Raw genomic sequence first — 13,520 nt, 5'->3', positions numbered from 1 at the left:
GGGTAAGTTTCTCTTGCTTGGTTCTCTTTTAATCCCTACAAAATGAAAGGTATATCGAATGTCAAGGTGAATATACCTTGTATATAGGTACAAAACCGCTACATGCAAGGGATAGGTCTCATTTTGAGGGGATAAAATAGGACCTGGATCCTACCAATTTGTAGGAGGATTGAAAGTATAAGTTTTCTTAACGAGTAATCATTGCATATAGTATTGAAGGTATAAATTTTCTTCTTATACCCTAGACCCTAAACCTTCAATATGCCTTAAATATAATGGGTTATCCATTGTAATTCAATCCTAAATATCAAATATGCCTTATTATATTGTTCAGGGAGTTGATAAGCTAATCTGTTGGGATGAGGAATAAGTAATTCAAGGGAAATAACTTATTTTCTAGTTGATAGCTAATTTTGGGATCTTGATTTTTTTCTAACCCTCTCGTGCGAGTTTAGAGAGTAAGGCTATCGTTGTAGTCCGACAACTAAATTTTATGTGTAGTTCGATTCGCCTAATCCGTTTTTATCATTTCATTAAAAAAATTAGTGTTATGATATTTTTCTTCTTAGTGTTAGAAAGTAGAAAATGTTCCAACTCTCAAGTTTAAATAAATCCTCTAGCGTTGATAAAAGAAAATGTTCGGTTGATAGTCGCACACCGGCCAAGTTATATTTCAACAGAGTTGATCTGAAAAGGCCTCAAATAAGTCTTTCCCAGCATTAATTCCGGTTGGCAAAATTGGAAAAGCAAAAAGCTAAATAGTACTGGTAACAGTTAGGGATGTAGAATCCCATTCAATAATAATAATTATCATTGAGCTGCAAAAGCAGGTGAGTATGAGAATTTTTTTCCAATGTCAATATTTAAACCAGTATTTTACATGTTATAAAATAAGTGAAGGAACACGACAAAATATATTATTTTTTTAGCTGGTATTATGAGATGTTGGGTATCATTTAATACACACTGCTGCAACGTTGCATCATTCTACTGTCCAAGCACCGTTTTCCAATATTAATGTCAAATCCTCAATTAATCAACAAGGCCTAAGCCTCCTAAGCAGCTCATCAAACATGCTATATATAACAAGGCCCGAGGAGCTGATAAAAAGCACCAAAACCAAATGACACGTTTGGATTAAGCACTTTTGCACTGTTAGTATCTCCAGCGGTAGCATTAGAAAGTGCTTAATTCTCAATGCCGATTCCTGTTGCTTTCCAAGGGGCTCTTCTGGGTCTCTGGTTCTGCTTCTTTGCTGCAAGCTTCTGCTATACCAATGGGGAGACCATTGAGGTAGCTGGAGAACAAGCAGCAGCCAAAACTTTTTCAGGTAATCTATATACATATATAGAGAGTTCACTTTAAGAAAAACAAAGTATTTCAAAGAAACATTAAAATGACAACAATTTAATTTAGTGGTTATATGATTTTGTATTTACATGGTTTTTAGCAATGTTAATTTTTTTTTAGAAGACCTAAATAGTAAATACTACACGGTTCAAAATATTGAAATACATTACTGAGTGGACCGTCAATTAAATCTCCCTATACTTGCGTGGATATATAGCAAAAAACAATTTCCAAACTAATGTTAGTTCCCTTTACCATTAGTCTAATGTGTGATTAAGTAGTAGTTCTTTAATAATCATTTTTATATAGTCTTCGTTATTAGTTAATCATATATTTGTTTTTTTCCTCTTACGTAATAATCTTATGCATGTCTCTGTGTCTATACTATGTCCATAATGAAGGGTTGCAAAAAGCAGAAGCCGCAGAAGTCAATGAAGAAGAGAAATTTAAAGTGCTTGCACACAAGCCCTTCTTCAAGAAGCCACCTCTACCCAAGATTCCCATTGTAAAGAAGCCATTTCCACCAGAGCCCTTTTTCAAGAAGCCATTGCCACCCCTCATCCCAATCTACAAGAAGCCACTCCCTCCACCAGTTCCGGTCTTCAAGATTCCTCCCTTTAAGAAGCCGGATTATCCGCCGGTTCCGGTTGTGGAAGTAAAGCCATTTCCGAAGAAGCCAATTTTCCCTCCACTTACAAAATTCAAGAAGCCAATTCTACCACCTATTCCTGTTTACAAGAAGCCACTTCCTCCACCAATTCCAGTTTACAAGAAGCCATTTCCCGATCCTGTCTTCAAGAAGCCGATTCCAACATTCAAGAAGCCATTTCCTCCACCAATTCCAGTTTACAAGAAGCCATTTCCCGATCCTGTCTTCAAGAAGCCGATTCCAACATTCAAGAAGCCATTTCCTCCACATCCATTCCTTGGGAAGCCATTTCCTCCCATTGTTCCCTAAAGCTAGACTAGCTAGTTTTCCCTTCCAAATAAGAGATGAGTAGCGCAGGAAGGTATTTACGAGTATGTAATAAAGTCCTACATGGATTGTAACTTTATTATCTTTAGATTTTGTGTTGTGTTGTTGTACTTTTGGTTTTGCTGTTATGTAGCTACTTTGTAATACAAGCTTTGCATTAATAAATTAAAAATATATATTACTTTTCCTTCAGTCCAAAGGATCAACTTCAACCCTTAGGAATGAGATCAGGAGCACATTGGTATTTCCTGATATTAGTACTCATATGGTGAGTGGCAAAAGAAAAGAACGAAGTACCTGCTAAATTTAGCAAGCAAGCAAAGAGCCATTTTTTAATAATGAAATAAATATGAGCTGCTTCTTTTTTTTTTTTTTTTTTTTTTTTTTTTTTTTTTGAGATTCAGAGAGACAGGTCAGCAGCTCATACTATCCCAAAACTTGCATCTTTTCACAACATGTGTTAAATTTTATTGCAAAAGACCTAGGTACAAGTAGGAATGGAAAGATTTTGTAATATGTTTGGTTAATTTTCCAGTGTAGTATTTTCGTACTCTTCAATAATTAGAAATTCTGTTGCAAGCTAAAATGTTTGGTGCACATGCTCAAGCATTTGAGTCACCTTGAAAACAAGGTTGCAAGCTTGAAAGTCTAGTACAATGAACGGGAAAATAGAATTAGAATCCACTATAATTACACTAAAAATTAAGAAAACTTGGAAGAAGTTGAGGTTTTACCATAAAATCAATTGGCAAATAGGGAGTAGCCTAATTATTTATAAACACAACCAAGGTCCATTCTGATGAGAGATTAATACTCTCAAAGCCACCTCACGTGTGACAAATTTTTAAGCCTAACACGTGAACAATATAAATCGGATAACATAAAACATGTGTAACTGTTAGGATTCACACATAGGATAGCCTACTACTGAAGCCCATATGGGCTATGCATGGGCTTGTTCCTGATTTTACGCATTTCCAGTTGAAGCCCTTTCAGTCATATGTTCATCACTATATTATTCCCCCTTGGTAGGACATTGTAGGGGCACGTTACATTTTTAAACTAAACTTATCAAGATTGGATCCCTTACATTATTATTTAAGGAAAACTAATGAAAATGGTTTGAAAACTTTGAGTTTTAACGATAAGGACAAAATAAAGGGTAAAGTGAATAGTATCAAGTTTGACTTTTTAGTGTAAAAATATGATTTTTCGTTAAAATGAACAGTACCACAGATTTTTCGTTAAAACTCCTTATTATTTATCACTTAACATCCTCAACTGGCAGTCATACCGCCGATTTTTCTCCCAGACAAGCACATGCCCTTAACCAAACCTTTGGGAGCAACACTTTGAAATCTCTGGTTACCAGTGCAGTTCAACAATTAGTACTCTACTGAAAGGAACCTAACTTCGAAGTTGATGGTATAAGTCAAAAGTTTTAACTTTAATGTACTAAACTGACATGCAACTCACATTTTCATGCTCACCAGTCAAACAACATATACAAATTTCCCTTTCCAAGGTGTGTCATTTCTCACGGGCTACACTACAACACATATGCTATCCATTCTTGTGTTTGAGAAATATGTATATAAAAATTTCGAAGTATGTTTCTGGGGTTCTTTACAAATTTCTTCATGTAAAAGAAAGACGATGCATCAAGTGAACCATCAAACGGAAGATGCGTCTTCAGCCAAACCATACTAGCATGACTCGATCGACTAACATCTTTTATTGCTTTAACTTGTAACTCAAGGTATATATAGGTTATTCAACTATAACAAGGAATTAACTTGATCACATCATCAATGTTGTTACTACGCTACGGAAGATTGACGTTATCAAAATAGGATGAGTACATATTTCCACCTACCTATGTACTGCAGAACCAATCTGAACGCAGCTATATATATCTATTTCTGTCTCTGGGCCTTGCTATATGTGTCAATACCTTGCACTGCGAGAAGCTTCTGACTTGGTGATGAAACACGTAAAAAGCAGTTACACCTGATTTTCCACATCGAAAAAAGAGGAGTATTGGGGGAGCTTGAGTTTAAAAAGATGATGAAGTAGTTAAGGGCGGTGTGTGGCTTGACCCTGGTTCCATGCAATTCAAGGGACGTAGACAAGGGGGGCAATAAGCAGTGCTAGCATTCTCATAGTTAAACTCCACCTGATTGCACTTCTCATCTAATTCATCAAATTCCTTGGCATTCTGAAAGGAAGTGTCAATTCAATGTAAGTTAAAAATTTGGACAAACTCAAGACTATGAAAAATTCAATCATTCTTAGTTGATAAAAAAAAAATGCACCCTAGGAAATACTTAAAGACGGCTTTATCCAAAGCAAGTTAACAGATTGATTCAAGAAACATGCTGCAATATGTAAGTGTTGTTTCCATCAAAAATCACTAAATATACAAAAATAATTTCAGAAATATACCTGAATAGATAAAAGGTGGAATGCGGGAAGAAAACGCATCTTGCAGTATGCATTAAACATCAACGTCAGCACCAGAAGAGGAATTGTGGAAATGGATGCAGCTGGTTTTGATTTCAGTCCGAAAAGACCAATCATAGTGATTTGCATGAGAATTATTGCAACGAGAATATAATGATGGATGTAAGGCCAATACTGTCCACATGTCTCATAAATAGTCTCATAAACATCGTCAATCTGCAACATATCAGAAGTCTATAACACTTGTACTTGATATCAAAGTGCACAAAATGCTCAGCTTTGGTACAAAATAAGTTTTAGGAATTAAGTTTTTAAAGTCAGAGGTGCAAATAATATACAGTACTTGTAGTTGAACACAAGCGGTCTAACCTCCGGGGCGGACCGCAACCCAAAGGCACTAGATTGACTATTAGACTGCCTGTTTTGACCCATGTTCCCCTACGGTAAGGTTGATAAGGTATTTTGGCACATTCCCTTTCAACTTGTGCTGCTGGTAGCTTTCTAAGAGCTATGACAAGTAACGGTTTCAAAAGCTAGTAAATGAAAGCATCGAAAAGGTGCCAATAAAAATTCTGACACCTGAACCTTAGGCTGCATCTAAATGCGAAAATGTTTCTAGAATGATAAGTATTTGACACCCTATATTGAGTGGATAAATGTAGCTTTTACATAGATTTTACTTGTCACATCCCGGCCCGGGGCGGATCACTTCTCGGGCCCGCTCCACCACTGTAGCACGATATTGTCCGCTTTGAGCCCCGACCACACCCTCACGGTTTTGTTTTTGGGAACTCACACAAGAACTTCCCGATGGGTCACCCATCCTAGGAATGCTCTCGCGCGCTACTCGCTTAACTTCGAAGTTCTAATGGAACCCGAAGCCAGTGAGCTCCCAAAAGGCCTCGTGCTAGGTAGGGATGGGAATATACATTTAAGGATCACTTCCCTGGGCGATGTGGGATGTCACAATCCACCCCCCTTAGGGGCCCGACGTCCTCGTCGGCACACCACGGCCAGGGTTAGGCTCTGATATCAAATTGTCACATCCCGGCCCGGGGCGGATCACTTCCCGGGCCCGCTCCACCACCGTAGCACGATATTGTCCGCTTTGGGCCCCGACCACGCCCTCACGGTTTTGTTTTTGGGAACTCACACAAGAACTTCCCGATGGGTCACCCATCCTGGGAATGCTCTCGCGCGCTACTCGCTTAACTTCGGAGTTCCGATGGAACCCGAAGCCAGTGAGCTCCCAAAAGGCCTCGTGCTAGGTAGGGATGAGAATATATATTTAAGGATCACTCCCCTGAGCGATGTGGGATGTCACATGACTTCCAATTACATAAAAATAAATTAAGTATATTCGCAAGCACTTTTTGAAAAGAAGATGAAAATCTTGGTCTCGTTGTTTCTCCGTAATTTTGTTTAGATTACAAATGTTAAGTGGGAGAAGAAATGAAAAAGCAGACCTAAAAAACGAACCAAAAGAATTTAGGAGCAGTGAATTTACATGAACAGACATATTCATAGGAACGATAACAAAGACTTTGATAATGTATGCAAAATTGGGGAAGTTAACCTGATTTATGAATACAGCATAGCCGAGCAAGAAGTAACCAATCAAAAATGGGAGCAGAAGTGGTGCCACAACTGCATATACTGTACCGATCAGCACAGACAGCGAGACCAAAGGAATGATTCTGAAGTAAGGTAACGAATAAAGATAAGGAGTTTTCTCTTTTCCACGACCATATGTACAGGACCTTATAGCATCCCAACAAAGCAATCCAGGTTGAAGGATCTCCAACGAAAACCCCGATAGCCCATCTGTCAAAATATATGTCACAAAGAAATCTGCCTGAAACATAAAAAATAAAGTGGAAGTCAATAAAGAAAAAATAAAAAATAATCTGAGAATCCACAACTACTTAAAATTTATACAAGGTTAAGAAAAAAGCAACACTGAAATATCTTTGAAAATTATGAAGACAGTCAAATAAAACGATACGTAAACTGAATATTACAAAGTTTAAGAACAACTCACTTGAGCAGAGACAGCTCTAGCAAGGCGACTGGGGAAATCTTTTGGGTGAGTAAAAGATTCACCAATTTCATCTAATAAAGAGCCAGATAACAAGCTCCAAAAGAAGACGTTTCCAACTAGGAAATAAAAAACCATGTTGCATGCTTTTATCTCCTCCCTGCTCTTTGAGATACATCCTGATAGTTTAGCCAATCCGAGCATCGCAAATGGAACAATGTAGATAAACAATTTCAGAACGGCACTCGGAAGATATCCCGTTATGACAGAGCTTAACCCTGGTCTGTACATATCAACATTATCTAAGATGTCAAAATCATAAACACTAGCTATAACAAAAGCAGTACAAAGTTTGCTTAGAGAAGCTCTGAATTCAGAACCATGAATATTCAATTCACTAATATACGAAAATTCTAAGGACAACTTTTTGCTTCATTGGACGGCTGGAGTCTGGACTACTTTCGTTACAAGGCTAGCTCAAGAGAATATTTTTTGTTAACCAACAACAAACTTCCAACTGTTAAATATAGCATGTATTGGCTTCTATATGAAATCGATGAAACTATTTTTCTTTCAAATCTTTATACTAGTGATTTCAATGTTTAATATAATGTTCCAAAAGTTATGAATTGATAGTCAGATTGCTGCATTAATTAAGGTCAAAGTTCTAAAAGACGCTAGGCGCTAGTCGGATTTAAGTAAATCTATTATATTTTGTGTAAATAAGTGTGTTTATACTTAAAATATATATAATTTCATTCTAAACTACAAAATAGAATGACATATATTAGAAAGTATTGGAACATAACTAAAACATGGGGAACATGCATATAATGTGTATTCATTTAAGCATTCAACAATTCTGTTACAATTTATTAAAAAAAAATGCAAAATGAAAGGCATCTATTTTATGTCCAAGTGAGTCACAACATAGGCGGGCGCCTCAGCAGCTCTAGGCGCGCTTTCTTAATTTTCAAATACCTAGGCATTAATCGGAACAGTGCCCAATCGCCTAGCACCTAAGCGGGGCCTAGACAGTGCTAGGCGGAGATTTTTAGAACAATGATTAAGGCCTATATTCCATAAGTCAAAGATTCAACAAGCACTCATGATTTTCAAGCAAAAAGAACGACAGGAAAATCTTACATCAACTGTAAAGCCATGGCAGGAGGAAACCATTTCTTTAATTTCTCAAATTTGGCAATTCCTTGGACGGCAGTGACTGGGATGGCAAAGAAAATTGTAAGAAGGGAGGCTGCAACAATAACTCCAAAATTGCAGAGTGGTAAAACTCTGACTGGGATTGCCAAATTTCTCCATGATACATCCCTGGGCTCTGGAGCGTCGTCAGTGATCCAAAGAAGCGGATTGGAGTGCTGCTGAGAGTGGGCAACTAGGGCTGCACCCAACCGAGACTTAAATGTAACAAAAGCGACCGGCAACTCCTACAAATATAAAAGAACTCAGGATGGTTATTGTACTTACTTATGGAGTCTAGTTTGCTTAAATGTATACGATTATGTAAAAATAGGGGAGAAAATGATTCTGGACTGTCAATAATGAAGGGAAAGTAAGCTATGGGTATGGAAAGAACTACAGAAAATCAATAACATTAGGCCTTTTTTAGTGGAATAACAATAGGCTGACGACTTGTGACATTTTTTTATTTTTGTTTTGTTTTGAAGCGGAAGACAACGAGGAGCGTGACAGGATGGTTATAATTGTTTGTGTAAGGTGTGTGTGGTGGAGAGAGGAGAGAAAGGAAAAGGAACATATTCCTTATAGCAAGTAGTCTACTAAAATAATAAAAATTATTTGGCATGTGCATCTGATAGATATACAAATGAATAACTAGAGAACATACATGTTCCCAAACTATTTTATACGATGGGTTATTAAGGCTAGTATCACTGATAATCACCTTTTCGTGGAGCATATCTTCACACTGTAATTGGTGTATCTTGTGATGAAGTTCTTCAAGATTTTCCTCATAGACTAATATTTTCTCTGAATCTTCATGGGATGGATTCAAGAGCAAAGGGGTTTTGTTATGTTTCTTGACCACAAACCGCTTTCTCAAGTCTTCTATCTTTTTTTCAATGGATTTTGCCTGGTTCTGCAATCATAAATTGTTTTCAGTTACAGCAATGGCTCACATTATATTATCTTGATTAGAGGACGATCAAATATATGATACAGTAAGACTAAAAGAAGGATAATCAACCATAAGAACTATAAACGTTAACAACAAATCATAGTTCCACATTTTAACACTCGACAATTTACCATAAAAATACAGAACCATTAACCCTCATCAAGAATATGAACCATTGTCCTTATTACTATGTGTTTAATCATTAACCCTCCTCGCAAACAATCCCATGATATCTCATATTATCAGGAAGGCATAAACACGTACAATTATCAGGAAGTTAATTCTCTAATTTCTAATCTCACATTCGAAATATAAAGAACGGAGTGCAAGGGATAAAAACATAGTAAACTGATGCAGGGAGCTAACGTGATGAAAATGTTCAAGCCTTACCATCAACTCCTTAAATTCTTTTCCATCATACAAAATCTGATAAGAATGATACACATACGGGTAATGCTTAGAGAAGAACTTATTAACACAACATCCACGAGACTTGTGTTCGCTGCAGAAAGGAATTTCCCGAACCAGAACAGTAAACTGATTAGGCTGATGCCTAATGTTCAGAAGTTGCTGAATCCTTTTAGCCAAAATCTCCTTATATTCCTGAAGAAGAAACGATGCAGGAAGTCACCTGTTACGTAAACTCATCTGAGTGTTAAGGGTCCAAGAAGCAAACATTATTAATTACAAATAGCTTCTTATTCTTAGAGACTAACTAATTCTTGAATATATGGATTGTAAGAGTGTAACATTCACCTTGTGCAATAGGTATACGCCATAGAGAGATATAAACCATAGACATGAAAAGTGCACCCAAAGCCTGTGGAAGTTGGAAAACTTGGTAACGAAAGTAATTGTGACAGAATCCAATCAACTGCAAGACTAAGACAGTCTCACCAGTTGGAACCCGGACTAATGTTAGATATTGAGAACGAATCTAAGGTATGGTTGCTCATAGCTGTAAGACCGCCATTATAGTTTACTGGAACAAGTACCGCCAATCCAACAAGGGAGCATACCACAAAGAATTTGATACTACAAAGAAAAAAATATATCAAGATATAGTTAATTACAGTGTTCACATTTCATATAAGTACATCCGTAGCCATAAAAGAATTCTTACAATTTGTAACTATACAACAAATGCTTTACTCAAAGATGCCAAAGAAATAACTGAAATAACGAACCCAATCAATCTCAAATTATCATGCGTTTGATTTCTCCAACCTCTATTTTGTACACACCAATATAGTTCTATATATTGGTATTGTATATAGAACGAGAACTATATTAGTCCGTATAAAAATCTGCCTTTTCTCCTCATTAACTAATGCCTTAACTTTTTCTTTGAGTACAAGCGATGTTCTAAACTAATATTCACTAGAAGGAGTGCGAGAGTTTGAACGCGAAACGCAGTTTGTTGAAGATGAACGCTCTAACCACCAATCCACCATTTGCACCAATGCATTAACTTTTCTTTCAATAACTTGTGTTTTCACAGCATATTTTATTAAATAATGCATTTTTTTAATCTCCCATATATCTTACAGAAGCAGAAAACGTTAGTAAGAATAAAACGAACATTAAGAATTCAAGATTAAGCGGAACTTTCACTTATGTATTTAATTATTATCCGTGTTACACTAAGTTAATCTAAATTAAAAGAATCCGATTTTGAGTATAGAGAAGACCACATCCTTCTAGCCAACTTATATTAAGTGGACAAATCAGTAAATATGTCATAGGCATAAAAATAAAACGAACCCGAGTTTGAAGAGCCTAATGATGATAAGTGCGTCGAGGCCATTTGATCGCAGGATTTCATCCTCGGAGACGCGAAACGCGCGGGAAATCCATGTAACAGAAGGGAGGAAGCGGCGGAAACCGACGGACGACGAGGCGTAATTATCATCGAAGTCGGGAATATGGCGGTGGCTCTGGCGGTGGGATTCAGAGAGGCGGCGAGGATAGTAAATAGGGGCATTTGAGGGTTGTTTCTTGAGGACCGAGAAGAGGGTGAGGATGAAAAAAGCCAACCCTATGTTTATGGCCGCTGAAGCTATCAGGCTTTCAGGGTTCATGATCTCTCTATCCTAGTTATAGATTGATTTGGTTGGAGGTTGGAGGTTGGAAGAAGAGTGAGAAGAACTCCGAGGGAGGAGAGAGAGGGGTTTGATGTGCATGCAAATGAGAGAGAGAGAGGTGAAGAAGTTGGCAGGTCTGGTGGGTACGTGGCGGAGTTTCATGTGAAAGATGACGCATATAACTGATTGGACGTACATATGTTGCATATGCGACCGATCGAGTTTGTTTGCTGCTTTTGAGGGGTTCAAGTTTGAACCTTGTAAAAGAAAATTTGTAAATTACTATTTTCTTTTTGGGAAATAGCATTAATTATCTCATATTATTGATTCGAAAAAATTACAAAGAACAAAATCTTCATGAACCCAACTTTGCAAGAGACCTCTAAATGAAGAATAAAAGTTTCAACAAAAAGAAAAGAACAAATATGGTGCCAAATAAAAATGAATCCTAACACATCAATGCAATTTGAGATACATTGATTATATTATGGCCCTAGTCCTTATATATAGTGTAGTGTTATATCCATGTGAGTCTATTTCGTCCAGACCCTTGGGTACTTATGCTAAGGACATTGTGTGTTTTAGCCTTAGCGTGTTGTTAATCAACTTGTTTGTGTCCCGTATGACACAAATAGTCCATTGTTATAACCATCGGACACTTTGGGTGTATACATGCTGAGGACACGGTGAGTGTTTAGCCTTACAATTTAAGATTATTTTCAAAAAAAATGTCAAAAATGTTAAATAGGATAAAAAAACAACAAATTTTTTCCAACCGATGCGCACCTCCCATCCCAGGCGTTTCTTTTGACAGCAACGTCAAATCCTTTCCAATTGAATTATTTAATAAATGGCTCTCACATCCACCAATCACATGATGTACCCAGACCAATTTGCACAATTTTTTTACAATTTTTATAACAATAGGACCTAGAATATATAATAAAAAAATAATTTGACTCACTGAAAAATGAGAAAATACCTGTTTAATATACATGTATCTGTATTGTGTTGCAGGATTTATGAGGAGTATATGTTTGATACACAACCACCTGTATTATGTCACAAGACTTACGAGAAAGATTGTAGGGTAATGAGTGGCTATGAACAAATGGTGGTCGCTTTCGACTCTAGAGGAGTTACAACAAGCATCTATATATATTATACTATCGAGGAAGTATTTTTACATTAAGTACTTAAAAGAGTATTATTCCGTTGTAGTTATATTTTACGGGAGAGTCCTTTGTACCCCTTGATTTGAAATAAAGGAAATTAATCAATATTTTTATTTAAAGGGAGAATCGTGCTTTCTCAACTCACGTCGTAAATCATTGTGCCATATTTCAATACAATATAGGCATTAGGTTTGGAGGAGGTAACAGCTTGATGACCCTAGAAACGACTCAGCCAGAGATAAGGCAAGTCTTCTTTCATAGATGATGCTTGCAATGCGGTGCTTCCACCAAGATAATTACATTTGAATCCAAATGGTTTTCCAATTTGGGTGAATTTTTATAAACAAAATTATTGATGACACGCCCCAACCCAGATATTCAAATGACACACGGATGGCAGGTGCTGGCCGACATCTAAGGGTGACAAAAGCCATGAGTGTGTGAAATTGTGGGGATATAACGGAATAAGCAATTCAAAAACTATGCAAGCAGTAACATTCACAAAGCAGATGCAACACAGAACAAAATAGAAGTAACTGTAATCCCATTTAAACACAAAAAAAAAATAGAGCATTCAACAGTCACAAATTTGAATAAAGATGTGTAAATATGTTCAAAGCATACCATTACACGGAAGTGCTAGAGAAAGTAAGACATCAAGTAACAAATGATCATAAAAGGAAGTCATACTCAAGAGGAGGGATGCAAGTCAGTAGTAGGGACACACCTTGATGCTCGGGTCGTACTCTTCATCGCTATGGCTTGAGGGGGCGCAAAACAAATAAGGTGAGAGCCGCTACAGGGTAGCGGCCCAAAAGGCCAGGCGTGGGGGAACCCGAGGTCCCTTCTAAACTCACATATTTTTATAAAATATCAGCCTAGCATGCATTTCATATTTCATGATTTGAGAATGTTTTATAATATGTTTTACGGAGAATTTATGATTTCTTTAAATTGCTTTTACGGAATATTTATAATTTATCAAATTTACGTTTTACTAAAGGTTATGAATTATTGGAATTGTGTGTATGAATTTCTATGGATTTTGAATATGATTAATTTTTCTTGTTTACGAATATGAGATTCCATGGATTTACGGATATGACTTACTATGGATTTATGAGACGAGGTTTGAGCTTTTGAGCTCCGGGGATTTGATATGAGAATTTCAAGGTATGTTTTCGGTACTTATCTAGTGGGTTATCATACAACACATCACACAACATGGGTATTAGATGTCTATAGCCATATGACACAGTTGATGAGTAGTGTATATTAT

At 36.9% G+C, this 13,520-nt stretch overlaps 2 protein-coding genes across 2 annotated transcripts; one reads left to right on the top strand and one right to left on the bottom strand.

Moving 5' to 3' along the window:
* Window positions 1–1,065: 1,065 nt before the first annotated feature.
* On the top strand, window positions 1,066–2,518 carry LOC137735280 (uncharacterized). Its single transcript, XM_068474694.2, has 2 exons — window positions 1,066–1,330; window positions 1,752–2,518. The coding sequence occupies exons 1-2, from the start codon at window positions 1,198–1,200 to the stop codon at window positions 2,306–2,308; spliced, it is 690 nt and encodes a 229-aa protein (XP_068330795.2). The 5' UTR covers window positions 1,066–1,197; the 3' UTR covers window positions 2,309–2,518.
* Window positions 2,519–3,896: 1,378 nt separating this feature from the next.
* LOC137733224 (hyperosmolality-gated Ca2+ permeable channel 2.5) lies at window positions 3,897–11,147 on the bottom strand. Its single transcript, XM_068472377.2, has 10 exons — window positions 10,747–11,147; window positions 9,880–10,017; window positions 9,739–9,802; window positions 9,373–9,585; window positions 8,749–8,943; window positions 7,974–8,272; window positions 6,831–7,110; window positions 6,366–6,644; window positions 4,772–5,005; window positions 3,897–4,544 (listed from the first exon to the last, which is right to left on the bottom strand). Exons 1-10 carry the CDS (start codon window positions 11,061–11,063, stop codon window positions 4,383–4,385), a joined length of 2,181 nt encoding a protein of 726 aa, XP_068328478.2. The 5' UTR covers window positions 11,064–11,147; the 3' UTR covers window positions 3,897–4,382.
* Between the last annotated feature and the right edge of the window lie 2,373 nt (window positions 11,148–13,520).

Source organism: Pyrus communis, chromosome 7, assembly GCF_041283825.1.
Source record: "Pyrus communis isolate YQ-2024b chromosome 7, ASM4128382v1, whole genome shotgun sequence".
NCBI lineage: Eukaryota > Viridiplantae > Streptophyta > Magnoliopsida > Rosales > Rosaceae > Pyrus > Pyrus communis.
Note: the sequence above shows the minus strand (reverse complement) of the source record. Positions and strands in the feature narration are given on the sequence as shown.